The 25,780-nt window shown below is 49.2% G+C and overlaps 1 protein-coding gene across 36 annotated transcripts in view; it reads right to left on the reverse strand.

The window, feature by feature from the left end:
• Window positions 1-25,780, reverse strand: part of CLASP1 (cytoplasmic linker associated protein 1) — a 320,170-nt gene that overhangs the window by 3,759 nt on the left and 290,631 nt on the right. For 24 of the 36 annotated variants that reach the window (XM_068246166.1, XM_068246161.1, XM_068246163.1 and 21 more), the window contains 3 exons: window positions 16,806-17,012; window positions 10,332-10,448; window positions 6,026-6,088 (listed from right to left, as the gene is read on the reverse strand). In XM_068246166.1, coding sequence (XP_068102267.1) covers window positions 6,026-6,088; window positions 10,332-10,448; window positions 16,806-17,012 — 387 coding nt within the window. The remainder of the gene's footprint in view (window positions 1-6,025; window positions 6,089-10,331; window positions 10,449-16,805; window positions 17,013-25,780) is intronic. The other 12 variants (XM_068246167.1, XM_068246188.1, XM_068246181.1 and 9 more) reach the window with 1 other exon arrangement.

Below are 25,780 nucleotides of genomic sequence, written 5' to 3' on the forward strand. Positions count from 1 at the left end.
GGTAAATTATATGCTAACATGCTCTCTAATTTCCATGAGAATAGCTATTTTTGTTAAATAACCTCATGAATTACCTCATAATTTACCTTATGAGGTAAAACATGACTAAAACCTACCAGAATTACTAATTGTCATTACCTCATGAGGTAAATTACCTCACATGAGGCAATTTGTTTTATAACCCTACCAGAATTGAGGCCAATGTAATTCATGACTAAAATCAACCAGAATTGCTAAATGTCATTACCGCATGCGGTAATATGCTTGAAAGCCCTACCAGAATTGAGGCCAATAGCGAGATGTTGGCGATCGTCAGGATGGAAACGCGGGTCAGGTGAGGTCGGGACGTATGAAACGTTCCTGGATGCATACATTTCTTTATATAAAATGACTGCCAGTTACTTAATGAAAGCTGCTGGCACAGGGACAGATGGCTTTATTAGCAGCTTAACAAGTGTATGAAAATAGATCGGCCCTCAGATTTATACCCCGGGATGGGAGGACACTCCTCTACTGTAAGGGCGGGGCACGCTGTCACATTACTGAGCACATTACAGCAGGGGTGTGCGATAAGTAGGTGCCCAGGCTGCACTGTCTGATGGGCACAGCAGTGTGTTCTGGTAGTATATTATTATTTATTGTATATACTCGAGTATAAGTCTAGAAATTTAGGTCTGACTCACTAAATAAAGGTATAGGGGTCGACTTATACACGAGTCGTGGGCAACACAGCACACTGAGTAATGTGTCAATGTGTCATTTCTATTTGCAGCAATTTACCCAGTGGTAAGTGACACTTTCTTGATAAAGGAAATGCCAAGTAAAACACAGGTAAGAAAGTACTAGACACAACAATTAACAAGGGCAGGACTGGGCTGCAAGAAGGGGAGTGAATAATTGCTACACTTGGAGGAGTTATTGGCTGCACCTTAGGGACAGGAGGGGTTTAATGGCTGCAATACTGCATGCAGTGCTGTCATTAAAGTGGACCCCAAGCGTGGTTGTTAATGCTTTATGGTCCCCAAGAGCAGCCATTAACTTTGCTGGGTAGACTTATACTTGAGTCAATAAAAAATTCCGGCTTCTAGAGGGTCGAATATTAGAGTCGACTTATACATGAGGTCGACTTGTATTCGAGTAAAGTGTCAACATATTATGCAGCAATGGACAATACATATTCAATTTTTCTGAATATTCGATTGAGTGGAGAAAATATGATCCGATTTCTCTGGGAAAAAAATAAAATTGAATTGCGAATGGCCACCTTTACTCCAACTTTAGTAAAGCTACCCCTAAAAGACACGTGACAAATGACATGTGCTGTTTGCGGCATAGTTGGAGCCCTTGTCACTCATTTCCTGTACTTTGTGTAATGCAGTGACTGGCGGTACACTCTCTTTAGCACTGGTTTCCCATTGAATGAGTCTCTATGCTTGCCGCAGGTCAGGCGACTGGGTCATACAAACATACTGTGACTGGGGTGAAGGAGGCCGCAGTGACGTCTCCCCAGGTGGTCCTGATTCACATATACTGATTTGTAGGTTCAGCATAATTTCTATTTGTCTCGGACACAGCTGCACTCTGCTGTGCGCTACCACAGGGCTAGATCACACTGGGCAATTTTTCAGCGATTTGCTAATCACTGGCGATCAGCAAAATGCTGCTGCTAATGTAAGTCAATGGCAGTGTTCACACTGTAGCGATCGCCAGTGATTAGCGATTTGCTGATGGTGCACGCAGCATTTTTTGATATAAAAATCAATCGGAAATCTGATAGGACCTGTTGGACATTGTCGATCTGACAGTAAATCTGTCAGAAAATTGCATTGTGTTTACCTAGCATTGAGATGGCCAGACACCATAGAATTTTTTCAATTCAAGAATTGCAATGAATTTTTCTGACTGATTGTAACATTTCAAAAATCTGACCAATGTACCAATTTTCCCCAATTATGAAAAAAAAGATTGAAAAATCCAACACTCCCGATCTTCTTTTATCGAATACAAACAGGAAATTCGATCAGATTTCTTCAACAAATAAATAAAAAAAAAAGCTTTTGATTTTTTGGGACAACCAATCGTAATTATCGAATTGGTGTAAAATTGGATCTTTTAATTGTATAGTGTGTGGCGCTCACTAGAGCTGTTTCAGCTGCTCTTGTGCTTTGTAGGAATCGCTGGTAATTGCACAAACATCAGGCTAATGAAAGGCAATGGCAGTGATTCCATAGGAAATCCCAATGGTGGTGCCTGCAGAGATTTCATTCAGGGAACAGAGGTGCAAAAATCCCATTCCACTGAAATCACTATTTTTAGTAGCTCTAAAAATCGCCAGCCTATTTGAGAGTGAATTGCAATCTCTAATGAGCCCCAGCCCTAACTCCACAATTACAACCAGACCTCCCTCCCCCTCCCCCCGCCCCCTAAATATTAGCTCCTCCCCATCTGCATGGAGTAGGTGTGTTCTCGTATCTGTGTGAGTTTCCCCAAACACTCTGGTTTCCTCCTGCACCCCATAAACATACAGATAAGTTAATTGGCTTCACCCTATAATTGGCCCAAGTCTATGATGGGCATATGACTATGGTAGGAATAGACTGAGCTCCTCTGAGGACAGTCAGTGACATGACTATGTACTCTGTAAAGTGCTGCAGAAGATATCAGTGCTATATAAATACATAATAACAATAATATTTATATAGCGCTTTTCTCCACAGGGACTCAAAGCGCTGTGGCCTGCATTATGCAGTCTCAAAGGCTCGGGAAAAGAGGTGAGTTTTTAGCCTTTTTTAAAGCTGTCCAGAGAAGGAGCCTCTCGTACTGATTGTGGGAGTTCGTTCCATAGAGTAGGGGCTGCGTAGGAAAAGGCCCGGGCACCAAATGTTAAGTGTATCCTGGGAATAACCAGCTTCATCTTGTTGGCAGAGTGGAGGGTGCATGGAGGGGCATAAAGTTCCAATAGATCCGCTATGTATTTGGGTCCCATGTGGATAGAGCTTTGAATGTCAGCAGGCAGATCTTAAAATGGATTCTCCATTTTACTGGCAACCAGTGAAGAGTGCAGTACTGGGAAGAAGTGTGAGCTGCGGGGGGCATTGCAGTGCTGGGGAGATGTGTGAGCTGCGGGGGGCACTGCAGTGCTGGGGAGATGTGTGAGCTGCGGGGGGCACTGCAGTACTGGGGAGATGTGTGAGCTGCGGGGGGCATTGCAGTGCTGGGGAGATGTGTGAGCTGCGGGGGGCATTGCAGTGCTGGGGAGATGTGTGAGCTGCGGGGGGCATTGCAGTGCTGGGGAGATGTGTGAGCTGCGGGGGGCATTGCAGTGCTGGGGAGATGTGTGAGCTGCGGGGGGCACTGCAGTACTGGGGAGATGTGTGAGCTGCGGGGGGCATTGCAGTATTGGGGAGATGTGTGAGCTGCGGGTGGCATTGGCTAGGAGTCTGGCTGCAGCATTCTGTACTAGCTGTAAGGGGCGCAGAACCTTATCTGTAGATCCGATGAACAGGGCGTTGCAGTAGTCTAGGCGGGAGGATACAAATGCATGAACCAGGGCAGGTAGGTCTTCAGCTGGGATAAGGCGTTTGATGTTGATACCTGCTGTCTGAGTTTTAGATTTCCCTCCAGGATCACTCCAAGGTTTCGCACAGAGTCTTTATACTGTACGGTATCTCCCCCAATTGCTAGTTTGAGGTGGTGAGCGTTTTGAACTTTATCCATCATGTGTGGACCACCTACCACCAACACCTCTGTTTTGTCAGAGTTCAGCCACAACCAGCTGGTGTTCATCCAATTTTGTAAATCCACTAGACACGCATTTATTGATGCTGATGGGTCTTGGGTGCCAGGCTTGAAGGACAGATACAGTTGTGTGTCACACCGATGACCTCACAGATGAGCATTATCTGCATATTATAGCTTCGTGTCTCTGCAGTATGTGCAGCTCCCATTATCAGTAGGCTACGGTTTTATCTGTGAGCTATTCAAAATGAACCTTTTCATATGGAAGATGGCACGGCCTCTGCCTCCCATGCCCTTCATTCCTGTGCCAGCTACATAATTACAGGTGTGCTTCAACAGAGATTTATTACCACTTTTATTACTATTATTACTTATAAAGCAGCACTATATTGCAATAAATAGGGGTGCGAATGACAGAGCTGCGTAAATGACATGTACAAACAACGGCAGCAGACCTGCCCAATCCTCCAGCAAACCACAGGAGACAATGACTGCACCCGGCCTCTGTACAGCTACCGACCCGGGGAGACAATGGCTGCACCCGGCCTCTGTACAGCTACCGACCCGGGGGAGACAATGGCTGCACCCGGGCCTCTGTACAGCTACCGACCCGGGGGAGACAATGGCTGCACCCGGCCTCTGTACAGATCCTGACCCGGGGGAGACAATGGCTGCACCCGGCCTCTGTACAGATCCTGACCCGGGGGAGACAATGGCTGCGCCCGGCCTCTGTACAGCTACCGACCCGGGGGAGACAATGGCTGCGCCCGGCCTCTGTACAGCTACCGACCCGGGGGAGACCATGGCTGCGCCTGGCCTCTGTACAGCTACCGACCCGGGGGAGACAATGGCTGCGCCCGGCCTCTGTACAGCTACCGACCCGGGGGAGACAATGGCTGCGCCTGGCCTCTGTACAGCTACCGACCCAGGGGAGACAATGGCTGCGCCCGGCCTCTGTACAGCTACCGACCCAGGGGAGACAATGGCTGCGCCCGGCCTCTGTACAGCTACCGACCCGGGGAGACAATGGCTGCGCCCGGCCTCTGTACAGCTACCGACCCGGGGGAGACAATGGCTGCGCCCGGCCTCTGTACAGCTACCGACCCGGGGGAGACAATGGCTGCGCCCCGCCTCTGTACAGCTACCGACCCGGGGGAGACAATGGCTGCGCCCGGCCTCTGTACTGACCCGGGGGAGACAATGCCTGCACCCGGCCTCTGTACGGACCCGGGGAAGACAATGGCTGCACCCGGCCTCTGTACGGACCCAGGGGAGACAATGGCTGCACCCGGCCTCTGTACTGACCCGGGGGAGACTATGGCTGCACCCGGCCTCTGTAGAGACCACGGTGATCGCTATACAGCTGCAGAATCTCCCTAAACACAATGCAGTAACTTAATACAAACTCTTTCCGTCACAGAAGCTGCTTGTAGCTTTGTTGCGTAAGAAAGAAAGCGTAAAGTCTGCGGGGATCTCCCCGATCCAGCTCAGTCTGGAATAGACAGAGAATACAGAGCAGAGGTGAAGTTTGTTGCTTGAAGTGACAGATGTGGGGGGACAGATGTGGGGGGACTGGGAAGGTACGGCTCTGCTGACAGCCATTGTACCGCAATGCAGAAAGCGACCACCAGAGATCTATAGATTTCTGCATTACCTTCTGGGGAGCTGAGGGATTAACTCATTCCTGGCCCTGCCCTGCTAGTGCTATCCGGCTGTGCAGGACAGGGGGGCACAGGAAGTGGCCAATCTTCACACCAGGCAATATGGAGAATAGTGAGAGCGTGTATGCGGCCTTGTTCATTTGCCTGACCTTCTGTTTCAGGGCCAAAGAAGAATAAAGGTGGCCATACACTCGTTAGATTAGCAGCAGATAGATCATCAGATAGATTTCTGATCTATCTGATGTGTTTAGGAAAATTTTTACTAGGAACAATTTCCAATAGATTTCAGTATGAAATCTATTGAAAATCGATCTGATGGCATTTTTTCCCCCATCAGATTTGCATTCGGGCCAATGCAAAATGATAAGCAATCTCAACAGAAGGACCTAGATTTTCCAGCATGTCAGATCGATTGAAATCGATCGAAATCGCTAATCGGCTCAGTGTACGGGCCCCTTAAGACAGATATTTTACATTACTTCCAGGAACGTGGGGGAAGACTGAAGGCCAGATTTATCAAAGCATTACCTAAACAGTTCTAACCAGCAGGGGAACTGTTCTGCATGATAATAAAAAACTTCTTAAAGAGAATCTGTAACCTAAAAACTTCATATAAATAAACATACCAGCCTTTCGGTGGTCTTGTCCTGTCCCACTCTGCAACATTCTCGCTGCTCCCCACCAGGATTCTGGCCCAAAAAAAGTTGTTTTATACACTGTTTTTGTAAACAAAAAATATGGCTGCCAAACAGGAAGTTCATAAAAATATTGCATGTTCCTGTTAAACTGCATTATAGTTTCTATGAAGGGCATAGCTCCCAACTTTTGAAGATGTGAAAGAGGGACACTTAAGCCACACCCCCTGTGCGGCCTTAAGCCACACTCCTGCTTTTGCAGGAGGGTGACAATGGGAGGAAGGATTGTGCGGAGGAGGGTGACACTGGGTGGGAAAGGAAGATGTCAGTGGGTGGGAGGAGGGTGCCAAAGGGTAGGAGGGTGTCAGTGGGCAGGGAGGAAGGGGACACTGGGTGGAAAGCAGGGTGCCAGTGGGTGGGGAAAGAGGGTGCCAGTGGTCAGAGAGAAGGGTGACACTGGGTGGGGAGGAGGGTGCCTGTGGGTGGGGAAGGAGCAGGGTGCCAGTGGGCAGAGAGGGTGCCACTGGGTAGAAGGGGGTTTCCAGTAGGTTGGTAGGGAGGAGGTTGTCAGTGCCAAGGGGGTAGAAGGGTGCCTCTGGGTGGGGAGGAACGTGCCTGTGTGTGGGGAGGAGGGTACAACTTTCCCTGGGGAGATTGCCCTGGGCAGAGGAAAGGGGAAAGAAATGATCGAGACGCCAGGAGCTGGCTTCACTACTCCCTCCCTCTCTCTGAATGGGCCCCCCTACTGTGAATGTGTCCACTCCTGTATGCAGATTGTGCGCAGCGGGCAGTCATCTTACCGCTGATCCATGCACACCGGCAACTGGAGTCAGTCTGCTTCCTGCTTACTATGACGTCACAGGAAGCAGATTGAAGACGGATGCCGGTACGCATAGATAAACGGTAAGCCGATTGCCCGCTCCGCTTACGCACACTCTGCATACAGGGGGTGGACACACACACACACACACACAGTAGGGGGCATTCAGAGGGAAGGAGGAGTGAAGCCGACTCCCGCATCCCCCAATGGCACGCCTGGCGCCTCGATCATTTTTTTCCGCCTCCACTATGCCCAGCCTGCCGGGATACAGGGGGAGAACCCGGGATAGCAGGAGAGCCCCCCCAAATCAGGACAATCCCAACCAATCCGGGACGGTTAGGGGGTCTGATGAAAGGTTATATTATTGAACAATAAATTCAGCCTTTAGAGTTTATTTCATGGTTTAGAAGTTTTACATTGTAAAGAATGCTGCAATCTTTAGCAGTGATTACTGATAGCAGGTCCGTGTCTGCATTCTGCAATAGTCTATGAGCTATGCTTCTCACAATTATCAGCTTTTATCAGTAGATGATACTGAGTTACTGAGAGCAGGGAATGTGTGAGCTCTGCTTTTCACAGTTTTTAGTGTGTGAAAGACTCGAAGAGACTCAGAGCAGGGCTATCAGTGTAACCTCCTCCTGTCTGTAAACAATTACAGCCACTTCCTCTTTGGGCCGACAAGCCTGACAAAGGAGAGTAAATTTGATTTATAACAGAAATGGAGCAACTAAAAAAGGCTGCAGTAAGCCAGAGCACTTTAGAATAGATATAGGAACTTGTAGGATAATAGAAAAAAGGCTGAAAATTTTGTTAGTCTCTTTAATTCCTACTTAATAGCAGCAGTTTAGTGTGAATTTCTAGAACTGCACTACAGTTAAGAAAAGTGCAAATTCATTCCCAAACTGCCACAGAATAAAAAGTACTTAATAGCACTTCTACACAGATTGTGCAGTGCAGGCTAGGTATGATCTGTGAAGCGCCGCCCCCCTGCTGAATCCTGTGAAGCTGTTCTGTGCTTAACCCTTCCAGTGCTGGGCATTGATGCAATACAGCAGATGTATTGGCTGCCTTAGCAACAGCAATTCCCCTCAAACACTGCACTGCCTGAGAGACCTTCCTAGCTCCGCCTATTCCTGTGATGCAATACAGCAGATGTATTGGTTACCTCAGCGAAAGCAATTTTCCTCACACACTGCACTGCCTGAGATACCTTCCTAACTCCTCCTATTCTTAACAGTTCAAGAAGGAATCTGCACTATTTAGTGATTTCTTAAGATGTCTGAGAAAGTTCTGCACGGATTTGTAAAAACCTACCACTATTTTGTCTCATACACTTTTGATAAATGTCCCCCTGAGAACCTGTCAGAGGGTTACTGTTGTCTCGGCTCCAGGAACATACCCCCCACATTTCCTGCCCCAGTAACATTCAGAACCTGTTTGTAAGGTGGTGTTAGATCATTGCACCCCTATCCCAGCATCACTGCTCATCAAACAGTACATCTGCTTATTTATAAAAACCATCTTTTTCTGTGGGCTTCAAAGTGTACCCGAGGCATACATATTAATAACCAGGCTGTTTTACTTGTTGTATTTAGGTGCCTGAAAGTTAATGTCTAGGCATGGTGGTAACAGCTTCTGTCTTGTTGGTAGCTCTCACTGATAAGCAAATTACAGCCATAAAAGTTTTCCTGGCAGAATACAACTCCTTTGGACAGGGAGAGATAAAATACATGGACTAATGACCTTTTTCTAACTCTGGGACACTTATTAGGTTGGCACTGAGCAGAGGCAACAAAACATTCAATTTTGTTTGTAAATGTTTAAATATAAAGTAAAACCATGGGATGCCTAAAAAAAAAAAACCCAAAAAGTTATTTTTAGGAGTAGGAGGATAAATACAATTGTTTATCTTATCGGTTTATTTCCACCTCGGGTTCGCTTTAAAGGGCACTTGAAATGAGAGTGATATGGAGGCTGCCATATTTATTTCCTGTTAAACAATACCAGTTGCCTGGCTGTCCTGCTGATCTCTTTTGCTGCAGTAGTGTCTGAATGACACACCTGACAAGCATGCAGCTAATCCAGTCACACTTCAGGCAGAGCACCTGATCTGCTGCATGCTTGTTCAGGGGCTATGGCTAAAAGTATTACAGGCAGAGAAGCAGCAGGGCAGCCAGGCAATCTGTATTGTTTAAAAGGAAATAAATATGGCAGCCTCCATATCCCTCTCACTTCAGGTATGTTTTAAAGAGACTCTGAAGCCAGATTAAAAATCGCTTTTCACCTTATATTCAACATGGGCATGTTTGCCCCTCCTAAAACACTGCTATCCCGCAGCAGAACTAGGGGTCTTTACCCCACAAATCCCCTCCGTGGTGCTCGGGGAGCGCTTCCTGTTGAGGCCGAGCTAATGGCTGCAGCCCTGCCTCTCAGCGCGTCTATCAGCGCTGATCGCCGCCTCTCCCCTCTCAGTCTACCTTCACTGAGAGGGGCGGGGGAGAGGCAGAGATCCGCCGGGTGAGACGCGCATGGAGGCAGAGCTACAGCCGAAAGCTCCGCCTCCATGAGCAGCAAAATCCACCACCAAGAAAGTCGTGGATTTTGCAGGGGGGGGGGGGGGATTTGGGGGGTAAAGACCCCTCGTTCTGCCGCAGTATAGCGGCGTTTTAGCAGGGGCAAGCATGCCCATGCTGAATATAAGGTAAAAAGCCATTTTTAACCTCGCTTCAGAGTCTCTTTAAATCCACTGTGATGAGAGGCAACATTCTCACTGCTAGCGCTTCCCCACTAGGCTAAACAGGTCACACGATGTCAGGAGACATGATTGGCCAATGAGAGAGAGAGAACTTCCCACCCTCTTATTGAGTAAGGCTCAGCCCTCAGAGTGGGAGGGGCTTGCGACTGCAAGCTCCTCTTAAAGCGGGCCTGAACTCCTGCACAGGACTGAAGGAAAACAGAGGGATGTCCCCTGTATGTATTTAGAGAGTTTAGCCCAATTCCCCCTCACCTGTGACTAATCACAAGTTGTAATTTGATTCCTCACCTGTGTCAGCTGACTGCCACAGCAGAGAAGCAAATTGGTAAACACCGGATGTTAACCCTTTGTCTGCTTCCATGAAAGCAGGAAGTAGGCACACTGCAGATTTATTGCAGGATTTGTAACCTCTATAATAAAAATGTTATTCTTTAAAGGTTATTATGCTGTTGCTTATCTTTCAGAGCAGAGGGGAAGTTCTGAGTTCAGGTCCGCTTTAAATGTCCACCATCTTTGAGGTGGCGAGGGCGTTCTCGCTGACGGATATATAAGGATATGCCTCATCCCCTCTTTACAAATCGGAAGCTTGAATTTTTTACTGACACTTATCACCGCTTTATACAGCAGCGCCCTGAATTGTTAGACAGAAAAATAAAAAACGAAATAAAAGAAAGTATTGCGGTGAACAGAGATGGGACATTCCCATCAGCGTGCGTTCTTACCTTACTGCCTGTGAGCTGCGCGAGGTAAGGCTTCAGCTCCTCTCCGATCACAGAATAAATCGCCACCAGACAGAAGACGCTGGCTTTGCGGACGCTGCTCTCCGCGTTGTCGTAACCCTGGAGACAGAAGAGGCGGCCGTTACACACTACAACGCAAGTTTGGATACATTATAACTTATTAAATGACCAATCCGTCACATGGCTGCACAATGATCACTGTTTCATAGCAAGCGATCTCCGGCCGGGGGCAATGAATAATGTCGGAATTCATCAGCGGCATGGTGGTTCATCGATTGGATCATTATCGCGGAAATGGGGACCCAGAAGTGCAAAATTCACCACACGAGAGTAGTATGAATGGACCGATCGTTTGTGATTGTCAGATACGAATAGCTAACACCAATTATTGTACGAAATGATCCGCCAGGATGGATAGCGGATAGCTTTACATGGACAATAATCGCAGTCGCTAACAACTCTAGGCCGACCCGTCACTGGTTACAGGCGACAGCGGCCAAATGTGTGTACGGAGCTTTAGTCACTATCTGTACATCAGGCATGATTAAAGTGAACCAGAGATGAAGCACCCTCATGTATTTTACCGTATATATCAGTGGGAACATTAGAGAAAACACCTACCCTGCTCTGTTTCATTCAGCACTGCTCAGCCTGCTTGTTATCAGCCCTGATAAAATCCCGGACTGAGCATTCAGTCTGGCTTTGCTCAGGAATCATTACAGCTGAGTCATAGCAGAGCCAGAAGGGGGCAGGCTTGGGCTTAAAGAGACATCAGAGAAGACACTCAGCTATAATGATTCCTGAGCAAAGCCAGACTGAATGCTCAGTCGTGGATTTTATCAGGGCTGATAACAAGCAGGCTGAGCAGTGAAGGATGAAGCAGAGAGCAGGGTAGGTGTTTTCTCTAATGTTTCCACTGATATATATGGTAAAATACATGAGGGTGCTTCATCTCTGGTTCACTTTAATCATGCCTGATGTACAGATAGTGACTAAAGCTCCGTACACACATTTGGCCGCTGTCGCCAATGATGGCAGCCTGATGCTGGGCATACAGAGTTTCTTTTCCTTATCAATCGAGCCACTGATGGCTCCATTGATAATTATCCGACAGGTCCGATGACCTGCCGGATAGAAGCCCCACACGATCCCCGCCGGTGGACTATAGCGGGGAATCGAGCGGCTGATAAGGAGCGCCGGCGGAGACAATCAGGAATCGATCCGCGCGGACGACAGGGGATGCGCCGGCATCAAGCCAGCGGCTCGATCCGGCGCCTAATTGCATCCGTGTATGCCCAGCATGAGCGTTGTACCTTGAACCTGGGCTGATATCTCCTACGAGCAGCTTTGTTACAGAGGGGTGGACACCAGCTTTACCAATTAATTTCTACCTTGTGTGTGTTTTTTTTTTTTATATAACTTTCTTTTGCTTTGTCAAGTGACAGTCAGCCTACTGGGCCAAAGGGCAGCAATATCGTTCTTTAAAGCCACTAGACCTGCCAGGGGGTCCGGGTGGGTTCAGTGGAGCGCTCGTTAAAGAGACTCTGAAGCGAGTTAGCTAGCCATTGATTATAGTAAAGGACCTTACTTAGAGCTATCCCCGCGGCAAAACGAGGGGTCTTTACCCCCCAAATCCCCTCCGTGGTGGCCGGGGAGCGCTTCCTGAATGAGGCAGAGCTAATAGCTGTAGCTCTGCCTCTCAGCACGTCAATCCCGGCTGATCGCCGCCTCTCCCCACCCCTCTCAATCTTCCTTCACAGAGATTCACAGAGAGGAGATCAGGGTGAGGACCGGCTACCCATACATGGAGAGAGATCAGGGTGAGGAATGGCTACCCATTCATGAAGAGAGGAGATCAGGGTGAGGACCGGCTGCCCATTCATGAAGAGAGAGATCAGAGTGAGGACCGGCTACCCATTCATAAAGAGGAGATCAGAGTTAGGACCTGCTACCCACTCATGAAGAGAGGAGATCAGAGTGAGGACCTGCTACCCATTCATGAAGAGAGGAGATCAGGGCGAGGACCGGCTACCCATACATGAAGAGAGGAGATCAGAGTGAGGAACAGCTACCCATTCATGAAGAGAGGAGATCAGAGTGAGGACCGGCTACCCATTCATGAAGAGAGGAGATCAGAGTGAGGACCTGCTACCCATTCATGAAGAAAGGAGATCAGAGTGAGAACCTGCTACCCACTCATGAAGAGAGGAGATCAGGGTGAGGACCGGCTACCCATTCATGAAGAGAGGAGATCAGGGCGAGGACCGGCTACCCATTCATGAAGAGAGGAGATCAGAGTGAGGACCTGCTACCCATTCATGAAGAGAGGAGATCAGAGTGAGGAACAGCTACCCATACATGAAGAGAGAGATCAGGGTGAGGACCTGCTACCCACTCATGAAGAGAGAGAGATCAGGGTGAAGACCTGCTACCCACTCATGAAAAGAGAGAGATCAGGGTGAGGACCTGCTACCCATTCATGAAGAGAGGAGATCAGAGTGAGGATCGCCTTCCCATTCATAAAGAGGAGTTGAGAGTGAGGACCTGCCTACCCATTGATGAAGAGAGAGAGAGATCAGGGTGAGGACCGGCTACCCATTCATGAAGAGAGAAGATCAGGGTGAGGACCGGCTACCCATTCATGAAGAGAGGAGATCAGGGTGAAGACCGGCTACCCATTCATGAAGAGAGGAGATCAGGGTGAGGACCTGCTACCCATTCATGAAGAGAGGAGATCAGAGTGAGGACCTGCTACCCATTCATGAAGAGAGGAGATCAGAGTGAGGAACAGCTACCCATTCATGAAGAGAGAGATCAGGGTGAGGACCGGCTACCCATTCATGAAGAGAGAGATTAGGGTGAGGAACAGCTACCCATTCATGAAGAGAGAGATCAGGGTGAGGACCGGCTACCCATTCATGAAGAGAGGAGATCAGGGTGAGGACCGGCTACCCATTCATGAAGAGAGGAGATCAGGGTGAGGACCTGCTACCCATTCATGAAGAGAGGAGATCAGAGTGAGGACCTGCTACCCATTCATGAAGAGAGGAGATCAGAGTGAGGAACAGCTACCCATTCATGAAAAGAGAGATCAGGGTGAGGACCGGCTACCCATTCATGGAGAGAGAGATTAGGGTGAGGAACAGCTACCCATTCATGAAGAGAGAGATCAGGGTGAGGAACGGCTACCCATTCATGAAGAGAGAGAGATCAGGGTGAGGAACGGCTACCCATTCATGAAGAGAGAGAGATCAGGGTGAGGAACGGCTACCCATTCATGAAGAGAGAGAGATCAGGGTGAGGAACGGCTACCCATTCATGAAGAGAGAGATCAGAGTGAGGACCTGCTACCCATTCATGAAGAGAGAGATCAGAGTGAGGACCGCCTACCCATTCATAAAGAGGAGATCAGAGTGAGGACCTGCTACCCATTCATGAAGAGAGAGAGAGATCAGAGTGAGGACCGGCTACCCATTCATGAAGAGAGAGATCAGGGTGAGGACCGGCTACCCATTCATAAAGAGAGATATCAGAGTGAGGACCGGCTACCCATTCATGAAGAGAGAGAGATCAGGGTGAGGAACGGCTACCCATTCATGAAGAGAGGAGATCAGAGTGAGGACCGTCTACCCATTCATGAAGAGAGAGATCAGAGTGAGGACCGGCTACCCATTCCTGAAGAGAGAGAGATTAGGGTGAGGAACAGCTACCCATTCATGAAGTGAGAGATCAGGGTGAGGAACGGCTGCCCATTCATGAAGCGAGAGAGATCAGGGTGAGGAATGGCTACCCATTCATGAAGAGAGGAGATCAGGGTGAGGAACGGCTACCCATTCATGAAGAGAGGAGATCAGGGTGAGGAACGGCTACCCATTCATGGAGAGATCAGGGTGAGGAAAAGCTACCCATTCATGAAGAGAGATATCAGGGTGAGGAACAGCTACCAATTCACGAAGAGAGGAGATCAGGGTGAGGACCGGCTACCCATTCATGAAGAGAGAGATCAGGGTGAGGAATGGCTACCCATTCATGAAGAGAGGAGATCAGAGTGAGGACCTGCTACCCATTCATGAAGAGAGGAGATCAGAGTGAGGAACAGCTACCCATACATGAAGAGAGAGATCAGGGTGAGGACCTGCTACCCACTCATGAAGAGAGAGAGATCAGGGTGAAGACCTGCTACCCACTCATGAAAAGAGAGAGATCAGGGTGAGGACCTGCTACCCATTCATGAAGAGAGGAGATCAGAGTGAGGATCGCCTTCCCATTCATAAAGAGGAGTTGAGAGTGAGGACCTGCCTACCCATTGATGAAGAGAGAGAGAGATCAGGGTGAGGACCGGCTACCCATTCATGAAGAGAGAAGATCAGGGTGAGGACCGGCTACCCATTCATGAAGAGAGGAGATCAGGGTGAAGACCGGCTACCCATTCATGAAGAGAGGAGATCAGGGTGAGGACCTGCTACCCATTCATGAAGAGAGGAGATCAGAGTGAGGACCTGCTACCCATTCATGAAGAGAGGAGATCAGAGTGAGGAACAGCTACCCATTCATGAAGAGAGAGATCAGGGTGAGGACCGGCTACCCATTCATGAAGAGAGAGATTAGGGTGAGGAACAGCTACCCATTCATGAAGAGAGAGATCAGGGTGAGGACCGGCTACCCATTCATGAAGAGAGGAGATCAGGGTGAGGACCGGCTACCCATTCATGAAGAGAGGAGATCAGGGTGAGGACCTGCTACCCATTCATGAAGAGAGGAGATCAGAGTGAGGACCTGCTACCCATTCATGAAGAGAGGAGATCAGAGTGAGGAACAGCTACCCATTCATGAAAAGAGAGATCAGGGTGAGGACCGGCTACCCATTCATGGAGAGAGAGATTAGGGTGAGGAACAGCTACCCATTCATGAAGAGAGAGATCAGGGTGAGGAACGGCTACCCATTCATGAAGAGAGAGAGATCAGGGTGAGGAACGGCTACCCATTCATGAAGAGAGAGAGATCAGGGTGAGGAACGGCTACCCATTCATGAAGAGAGAGAGATCAGGGTGAGGAACGGCTACCCATTCATGAAGAGAGAGATCAGAGTGAGGACCTGCTACCCATTCATGAAGAGAGAGATCAGAGTGAGGACCGCCTACCCATTCATAAAGAGGAGATCAGAGTGAGGACCTGCTACCCATTCATGAAGAGAGAGAGAGATCAGAGTGAGGACCGGCTACCCATTCATGAAGAGAGAGATCAGGGTGAGGACCGGCTACCCATTCATAAAGAGAGAGATCAGAGTGAGGACCGGCTACCCATTCATGAAGAGAGAGAGATCAGGGTGAGGAACGGCTACCCATTCATGAAGAGAGGAGATCAGAGTGAGGACCGTCTACCCATTCATGAAGAGAGAGATCAGAGTGAGGACCGGCTACCCATTCCTGAAGAGAGAGAGATTAGGGTGAGGAACAGCTACCCATTCATGAAGTGAGAGATCAGGGTGAGGAACGGCTGCCCATTCATGAAGCGAGAGAGATCAGGGTGAGGAATGGCTACCCATTCATGAAGAGAGGAGATCAGGGTGAGGAACGGCTACCCATTCATGAAGAGAGGAGATCAGGGTGAGGAACGGCTACCCATTCATGGAGAGATCAGGGTGAGGAAAAGCTACCCATTCATGAAGAGAGATATCAGGGTGAGGAACAGCTACCAATTCACGAAGAGAGGAGATCAGGGTGAGGACCGGCTACCCATTCATGAAGAGAGAGATCAGGGTGAGGAATGGCTACCCATTCATGAAGAGAGGAGATCAGGGTGAGGACCGGCTACCCATTCATGAAGAGAGAGATCAGGGTGAGGAACAGCTACCAATTCACGAAGAGAGAGATCAGGGTGAGGAACGGCTGCCCATTCATGAAGCGAGAGAGATCAGGGTGAGGAATGGCTACCCATTCATGAAGAGAGGAGATCAGGGTGAGGACCGGCTACCCATTCATGAAGAGAGGAGATCAGAGTGAGGAACGGCTGCCCATTCATGAAGAGAGGAGATCAGAGTGAGGAACGGCTGCCCATTCATGAAGAGAGGAGATCAGAGTGAGTACCAGCTACCCATTCATGAAGTTGTTGGATTTGGGGTACATGATGGATATTTGGATCCTGAACACCCATAATAGATTTAGTTGGACACGCTGCTATAGCGCTTAGCAAGCAATGGCTAACATGTAGGGGATGTTTACGAGATGCACACGACTAGTTTGTGCACGCCCGGCTATTTATTTTACATCTGGATTTTGAGCGCATTACCCAGAACCTCAGTCAGGAGACAGGAAGCCATGGTAGATACCATCAGACGTAACCATGGCAGCTGCACATATGTTGGAGGACACATTCCAACCATCCACATATCTACAGATAAACATTTTACTGAGGAATGGCTGTGTTATCTCATTACTGAGCCTGCAGATTCCTCACCTGTAACAAGCCAGGGATGATGTCCTGCAGGATCTGGTGCAAGGACTCTTTGGAAATCCTTTCTATGACTTTAGTTTGCATCTTGATGGCGGCCAGGTTGATGGGATAGTCGGCTGTCTGGATGATGGGACACAGGACTTTAATGCATTGCTCGGGGTGGATGGAGCTGGCCAGGGTGGATGCCGCTTCTTCTGCAGCTCTGACAACCTGAAACACAAACAAAACAACATCAGACATCTCTGCAGTAATTCATGGCTACGGCACTGGCCAGTCATCGCAGGAGGTTCCACAAGCGGTTCACATTGTTGTAGGACAAGATGTTATCCTCAGATGACCCAGAATGAGTAACATGCTGAAGCGGCATGCATAGGCTGAAAACGGCTGCAGTCAGGAGCTGTTGGTTCTAAAATAGATGCGCTGGTTATAATTACACACCTGAAATCATCATACATAAACCTTCCACCCGCCAAAACCCTTGGAGGAGTATCCACCGCCCTCAGGTGAACGCGGTCATTAGAGCTTTCTATCTAACACTGCCACTGTAAAACAATAGGGCTGAGTGAGCATCAGAGTCACTGGAGATCCTGAAAATCACGTGTTCCTGTCTTATAAAGGCCCCTTACATGTAGGAAATGTCCCATAGGAAAGGCATTCTGCTATAATGACATAAACGACACCTGAACCGCGTAGAATATGGAGGTCACCATATTTTCTTTATATTTCATTTAACAAATCATTTTTCACAGTTTATTGAAAAAAAAAAAAAAAAAACGACAACGCATTTTGTGGACTTAGAGACTAGGGATGGTTGGAAGTTTACAAAACGCTGATTTCTGATTGGATATGGGCTTCCCCAGCTGTAATAGGAAATTGCTCTCGGTAACCACCAGAAATGCTGCATTACCACAGCTTGGAAATTTTCACCCAATCGCAGAGCTTGGAAGCATTGGCCCAATCACAGGCTGCAAAATTTGTCTGTGGAAATTTTAATACCACAGAAATTTAAACCAATCACAAGAATCTGTACAACTCGGTAGTATCCCGAGTCTTGTGATTAGTCTAAAATTTCCATTGCATCCCGATTTTTGTGGTACTCTACCGCATTCCCCGATTGGTCCAATACTACCGAGTATTTTTGAATTTTGAGTGTTGTGATAACATTTTGTAACCTTGGCACTGCAAAAATAGTCATTTTTAAACCGACCACACCACTACTTCAAGACCGAGTGGGGACTTATGGTTGCATCTTGTGAGCGTAAGTATTCCGTGTGTTGCTTACTGACACTTTATTGCGGTTACTACAATATTGCACCAGAGGAGAATGTGTTGGACACACTGGCGATCGCTAGAGACCCGTGTCTGGCTTCAAGCAATGAGCACATAGACCAGGCAGATTCCCTGATAAAGCCCCTCGGATGGTGTGACTGGCCCGGCGTGCAATTCCGTCTCACACCAAACAGCCCATAAATCTGATGGCCAAACTCCTCTGTGAAAGTAGCACTCCGATTACAGCCCTGTAACACTTTTACTGCAATTTTCACAGCCTTAACGGCCTCAAAACAAAGTGGCTTGAAAGTAGGACTTAGAATGTACACAATATTAAAAAGCACTTAACTGGTCTGCAGAGCTCGGTGCAGAATCGGCAGTGTTTATACTGAGCTGCCGCTTATAAATCATTCTGATTTACGTTTATAGCCGCAATGAACTGCCCACGGGTGACTTTTCTGTAAAATCATCATCACGTTTCATCTACTCACTCCGTGTCACGCAGCTGATTATGTAGTCAGGTGTAATTCTCCTGCTGTGCCTGGCACGCAAAGAGTTACTGTATATTCTACCCCCCCCCCACTTCCTCTAATACCACTGCCACGCCCCCAAGTGTGCCTCACCTCTGTTCTACCCTATTTCCCTGAAAATATGGAATGATTTTTCAGGATTTTTGAGGATGCTTGAAATATAAACCCTACTCCAAAAATAAGCCCTAGGTACAGGTCATAAAAAAAGTCCATGGAAAATGGCATCCAGTCATCTGGAAATCAATTGGCAGTAGAATGCAGCAGGACATATAGAGCCCATCACTGGGGAAAGCAGCCAGACACCCTCAAAAGAATTGCACTCAGAAGACCCGACAAGTAACAAACTAAAAACAAGTAAATAGAGGCACAATAAATCCATGGGATTCAGGGAATGGAAAATACAGAGTTTGGAGAAGTGGTCCTCAAACTAAGGCCCGTGGGCCGAATCTGGCCCCCTGAGGCTTTTTTACCGGCCCCCCACACACAAAATGTATTACCTATAGATGCGGTCAGCTACATCTTTAAATATTGGTGGTCCGCATATAGAATAGCAGAGCTGGCACCACCCATCCACATGGACGCAGTAATTTGCTGGTTTCCAATCACATTCCACATCAGGTGACATTGCTGTCCAATTGGACTGCAGGTTGTCACCTGGGAATGCTTCACTGTCTGGCCCGCAAAGACTTCTACATCATTTTATGTATACTCCGCCCCCCAGCAGTCTGAAGTATATTGACCCGGCCTGGGTACCTGGAGTCGGAATCAGTGGTGTCAAACTGAGGAGTTGGAGTCGAATGCTTTTTGTACAGACTCCACAGCTCTGGTACTACTTACTAGTATCAGAAACACGGAGGCGCCAAAAGGATAAAAACAATGTTTGAATCAAAAATAGGGGAAGAGGTACTCAACTCTCCATGGAAGAGTCCATAAGATAAACGTTTCAAAAATATTCTTTAATAATGTACTCCAGTAATCACAATTGTATATTAAATATTTATGAAACATTTATCTTGTGGACTCTTCTATAGGGAGGGGAGTACCTCTTCCACTATTTTTAATTCGATAATTGTTTTATCCTTTTGGCGCCTCTGTGTTTCTGATACTAGTATTACTAGTGGACCTTTGGTGGAGGGGTCTACCCCCGTTATTCCTGCCTACAAAGAGCGACATTTTAATCTTCCCCCCAGGGGACGGGTCAAGTTCCCCTAACACCTGATTGCTTGTTAGCAACCTATCTTTGTGAGTATATTTTATATTGTTTTCCTTTTACCATGTTGAGCACATACTACACTATAGTGGGCTCCCAATTTCTTTATTATTCACACTACTTCCTGGTATTTAGGCCTGCTCTCTGTGCTACCTGCACCTTTCTAATGACCATCGAAGCACACAACCGCAATCTCAGCAGCTTCCTTTAGGTGGTGGAATGTCTGGAGATGTGGTTATTCCCTCACCTTGAAGACCCACTTTTGCTAGGATGAGTAGAGGGATGTCCTGTTCAGTACAGAGTATTCTGCATCTCCCTGGATTCCAGCAATTACCTGATCCATTAGACTGCTGCTCTGGTTTCTACCACTATCTTACCATTTCAAGTTACATCCTTTCTGTAGCCTCTGTACCCAGAAGATGCAGGACAGGGCTCAGGACCATATGTGGCTCCACAGCTGGGATTGCTTCCGCATTCTATAAAGCGGCACTTTTGCACCACCACAGTTAAACACAACAGCAAATTATTCAACAATATTCTGCCCTCTGCCAAACCCGTAAATGCTGCAGATATCGTTTCCCTTAGATCAGAATGACACACCGATTTCTTGGCCCATAGTGGCCTGCGAGTACAGGTAGGAATGTGAGTATTACAGATCACAGAATAGGGTTGGCAGAATGGTGGGTAACCGATGGGAAGGAATACAATGCTGGCAGCTGGTGCCAGCAGCACTGGGCTGTAACTGGGTGTAGGTACTACTTCTGAGAAATGTCAATGTTTCCTCTGCTGACGTCACAGCGACACTGGGAGAGAGCGTTACCTGGGGCATTCCACTTGGCTGCAGTTACTGGCAGCAGAACACGGATTGTTCCTCCCATTAGAGTTGGCTGACGTGGCTGGGCAAGGTCATCTGAGGACCTTTCCTGCTGCATGCAGCACACGTGCGAGTCCAGAGTGGGCTGCGAATCCACCTCCATACCTGTCCGTATCAGTCAATGGGGTGAAATCAGCCTACTGATCCCTGTGCTATCAGCCTCCTATCACTAGATGTAGACCCTACAGAAATCACCACTGCCGGGCTGTGTATGCCCTTCTCAAAACAGCACAAATGCTGCAAACAATAGGTATGTGTGGAATAGTCTTATAGTCTTTGTGAGGGGAACACCGCCACAGTGTGTGTGCGTGCGTGCGTGCGTGCATGTGTGTGTGTGTAGTGTTTTTCTAAGTTTAGGTACACTTCGGGTCCTATTCCAGCAGTGGCTAGAAAATGTAATGGTTTAGGGCTCTGCCTCTGACATAGGAGACCAGGGTTAGAATCTTGGATCTTCCTGACTGTACTGCAAAGGATACACTATCCAATTTGAGGTAGAGGAGTTAAAAGACAACTGAAGTGAGAGGGATATGGAGGTGGCAGCCCTGCTGACCTGCTTGGCTTCAGTAGTGTCCAAATCACACCAGAAACAAGCATGCAGCTAATCTTGTCAGATCAGACAATGTGAGAAACACCTGATCTGCTGCATGCTTGTTCAGAGGCCAGGGAACTGGTACTGCTTCAAAGGAAATAAATACGGCAGCCTCCTCGTCCCTCTTACTTCAGTTGTCCTTTAACCTCCGTGGCGGTGCGCAGTTTCAGAGGCTGCGTCCGCAGGAGGATTTTTTGTTAAAATAAAATGTGTTTTTTATGTTTTAGCTAGCGCTTTGCTAGCAAACTATGTCCCCCAAGCCCCGCCGCACCTAACTAAACCCCCTGATCGCCGCCGGCAATATTTACCCCTCCACAATCCCGCAAGAGCCGTAGCTTCACCATTCAGCTTCACTCGTCGCTATGTCGATGATCGGACATGACGTCTGACATCGACGTCATGCGCAGTCCCGATCCTCCCCGTAGTGAAGCCTGGAGCGGATTGGGAGGCTGCGCCATCGCGGTATCCCTGGGGGGGGGGGGGGGGGTACGTATTACGCCGCCGATCGGGGAGGGGGGGGGGGGAAATCGGTGGAGAGTGGCGAAACTTGGGGGACATAGTTAGCTAGCCTAGTGCTAGCTTAAGCATATACAGCACATTTTATTACAAAAATCCTCCCGGGGCTATGTGCGGCGGCTAGCCAGGGAGGTTAAACTATATCTTAAAGTAATCAATTATTTGCCTGGTGTACCATTTAGCACCATTAGATATGAATATCAATTCAACACCCAAAACTGCCGGCTTTTTCCTGCCTGATGTAAAACAAAGACGGGATTCTCTCCCGCCTGCACCCCCCCGTCTTGTTTAATAAAAAAAAATCAGCATGCCCAATATATGATCGATGTTTCCAATCTGTTGATCACGAATGCCTAAAGATTTATTGGATTCACTATGTATATTGAATCTCACACCCCCTGCCTCTAGATCCCATCTGTAGAGTTCTTCACAAAACGCTGCTCTGATATTTGCGTGGAAATCATTTCGGGAGTAAAGTTCAGCCCACTGGAGAGAAGTTATTCTGGAGTAATTCATTCTACAGTCAATGCTGCTCATTAGTTTCCCATGACTGGATGGAATGTATAGTAAATATTAACAGACACAACCTAGAAGGCTTCTGTGCTTGTGCACAGCCTGCGGGTGAGATTATATACACCCGTCTCATATAGAGGGGTCACTAGGATGGGACAATCTACCTTCTGATCTGTTGCTTGGCACAAAAAGGGCAGCAGGGTGGCGTAGTGGTTAGCACTTTGCCCTTGCAGCGCTGGCTCCCTGCACTATCTGCATCTAACTTGTATGTTCTCCCTGTGTCTGCGTGGGTTTCCTCCGGGAACTCCGGGTCTCCTCCCACATTTCAAAACACATACAGATAGGTTAATTGGCTTCTCCCTAAATTGGCCCTCGACTATGACACAGACACTGCTCAATACATACATATACAAACGACTACGGTGGGATTCGATTGTGAGCTCCTCTGAGGACAGTCAGTGACATGACTATGTACTTTGCAAAGCGCTGCAGAAGATGTCAGTGCTATATAAATACATAATGATAATATTATGGTAGGCAAAGCTAGCAGCGGAGGAAGAGCGCACAGCGAGCGAGGGAGGAGGAAGAGCGCACAGCGAGCGAGGGAGGAGGAAGAGCGCACAGTGAGCGGCGGAGGAGGAAGAGCGCACAGAGCGGAGGAGGAAGAGCGCACAGAGCGGAGGAGGAAGAGCGCACAGCGAGCGGAGGAGGAAGAGCGCACAGCGAGCGGAGGAGGAAGAGCGCACAGCGAGCGGAGGAGGAAGAGCGCACAGCGAGCGGAGGAGGAAGAGCGCACAGCGAGCGACGGAGGAGGAAGAGCGCACAGAGCGGAGGAGGAAGAGCGCACAGAGCGGAGGAGGAAGAGCGCACAGAGCGGAGGAGGAAGAGCGCACAGCTAGCGGTGGAGGAAGAGAGCACAGCGGGCGGCGCTGGAGGAAGAGCGCACAGCGGGCGGCGCTGGAGGAAGAGCGCACAGCGGGCGGCGCTGGAGGAAGAGCGCACAGCGGGCGGCGCTGGAGGAAGAGCGCACAGCGGGCGGCGCTGGAGGAAGAGCGCACAGCGGGCGGCGCTGGAGGTAGAGCGCACAGCGGGCGGAGGAGGAAGAGCGCACAGCGAGCGGAGGAGGAAGAGCGCACAGCGAGCGGAGGAGGAAGAGCGCACAGCGAGCGGAGGAGGAAGAGCGCACAGCGAGCGGAGGAGGAAGAGCGCACAGCGAGCGGAGGAGGAAGAGCGCACAGCGAGCGGCGGAGGAGGAAGAGCGCACAGCGAGCGGCGGAGGAGGAAGAGCGCACAGCGAGAGGCGGAGGAGGAAGAGCGCACAGCGAGAGGCGGAGGAGGAAGAGCGCACAGCGAGAGGCGGAGGAGGAAGAGCGCACAGCGAGAGGCGGAGGAGGAAGAGCGCACAGCGAGCGGCGGAGGAGGAAGAGCGCACAGCGAGCGGCGGAGGAGGAAGAGCGCACAGCGAGCGGCGGAGGAGGAAGAGCGCACAGCGAGAGGCGGAGGAGGAAGAGCGCACAGCGAGCGGCGGAGGAGGAAGAGCGCACAGCGAGCGGCGGAGGAGGAAGAGCGCACAGCGAGCGGCGGAGGAGGAAGAGCGCACAGCGAGCGGCGGAGGAGGAAGAGCGCACAGCGAGCGGAGGAGGAAGAGCGCACAGCGAGCGGAGGAGGAAGAGCGCACAGCGAGCGGAGGAGGAAGAGCGCACAGCGAGCGGAGGAGGAAGAGCGCACAGCGAGCGGCGGAGGAGGAAGAGCGCACAGCGAGCGGCGGAGGAGGAAGAGCGCACAGCGAGCGGCGGAGGAGGAAGAGCGCACAGCGAGCGGCGGAGGAGGAAGAGCGCACAGCGAGCGGAGGAGGAAGAGCGCACAGCGAGCGGAGGAGGAAGAGCGCACAGCGAGCGGAGGAGGAAGAGCGCACAGCGAGCGGAGGAGGAAGAGCGCACAGTAAGCGGTGGAGGAGGAAGAGCGCACAGCGAGCTTACATGCCTGGTTCCTTGGAGCGGTCATTTCATGCAGAGAAGAATGTGCCCATTAATTCAGGCTTCATTAGTTTCTCTTACTCTATACTTAGCTTTCTTGTTAATCAGTAAGCTCAGCTCTGGCTGCACAGCCTGGGGGGTCACACTGCAGAGTGCGAGCTGCCTGCTACTCCTGTACCCCAATTCCCAGAAATCAATCTTTACTATGCAGTAGAACACTTATGCGTCACAGCGGTAGGGGTGGTGCAACTACACTGCAGCCAAACTCATACAGCACTAGGGGCAGTGCAAGGACTGGTTACAAGCCTACGGTGTAGTCAACCTCAAATAGCAGCAGGGAAAGAAGTTAAATGACTATGGTAGGATTAGAGTGTGAGCTCCTCTGAGGACAGTCAGTGACATGACTATGTACTCTGTAATGTGCTGCAGAAGATGCCAGTGCTATATAAATACATAATAATAATATGGTAGGACATTACACTATGACTATGGTAGGATTAGAGTGTGAGCTCCTCCGAGGACAGTCAGTGACATGACTATGTACTCTCTACAGTGCTGTAGAAGATGTTGACGCTATATAAATACTATATAATAATGTTTGTTTCTGAGAATTCCAAAGCCAGTACAAAATATACCTGATCTCCCAGAATGCTCTGGGGGAGAATTATGCATAGCTAATCAGCCTAGGTTAAGTCTCACTGGGGGGCAGGTTTACATACAATATACAGCGCCATGGAATATGTTGGCGCTTTATTCATTGATAATAATACAGAGATACAGGAAGTGATTCTGATACTGAAACTGGGATAATTACCGTAAAAGTGGGAATCGTGAATAATCTGCTGCATTCTGGCACCGCAGTGCCTGTAAGTGTGATGGGACAGGCCTGGGTTTTCAGCTATAGCTGAGCCCCACGGGATGTTATTAGGCAGTCAGGTAGCAAGGAGGAGGACTGGAGCTTAGTGATGAGGACTGAGCGTCTCCTGCAGCCCTGGGGAAGCAGGTTGTGGTTACTTCACTCTTCCGGCCATCACTGTCAGCTGAATAACATTAGTGAAGAGAGTTCAGCATGAGCCCGGCAGGTGTTTGGTGCTCACACATGTAGGCTGGACACCCGGATGGTCGGGTAGGCTGATGAACCACCAGGCATGAGTGATGCTGGACAGAGATCACCTTGTGCCCTCAGATGGAGAATCAGAGCTCTCAGGCCTCCGCACGCCACGCTGCTGCCTCAGATGGCACAAGCAAAACAAGCCGGTTTCACTAGAAAACTTTTCCTGGCAGTGGGTCAATCGCCAGAAGAAGTAACAGGGAGGAGGAGGCACGGGAGAGGACAAGCAGCAGAACACAACATCTCCTGGAATCTAATCAGAAATCTAACAAACCAGCGACTGTTCACCCTAGAATCCCTGCATCCTCCCACCTGGCAGGCTTGGCTGCAGGGGGGACAAGCACAGAGGCGAGGGGGAATCCCTGCGTCCTCCTTCATGGCAGGCCAGAC

Source organism: Hyperolius riggenbachi, chromosome 7 (assembly GCF_040937935.1).
Source record: "Hyperolius riggenbachi isolate aHypRig1 chromosome 7, aHypRig1.pri, whole genome shotgun sequence".
Lineage (NCBI taxonomy): Eukaryota > Metazoa > Chordata > Amphibia > Anura > Hyperoliidae > Hyperolius > Hyperolius riggenbachi.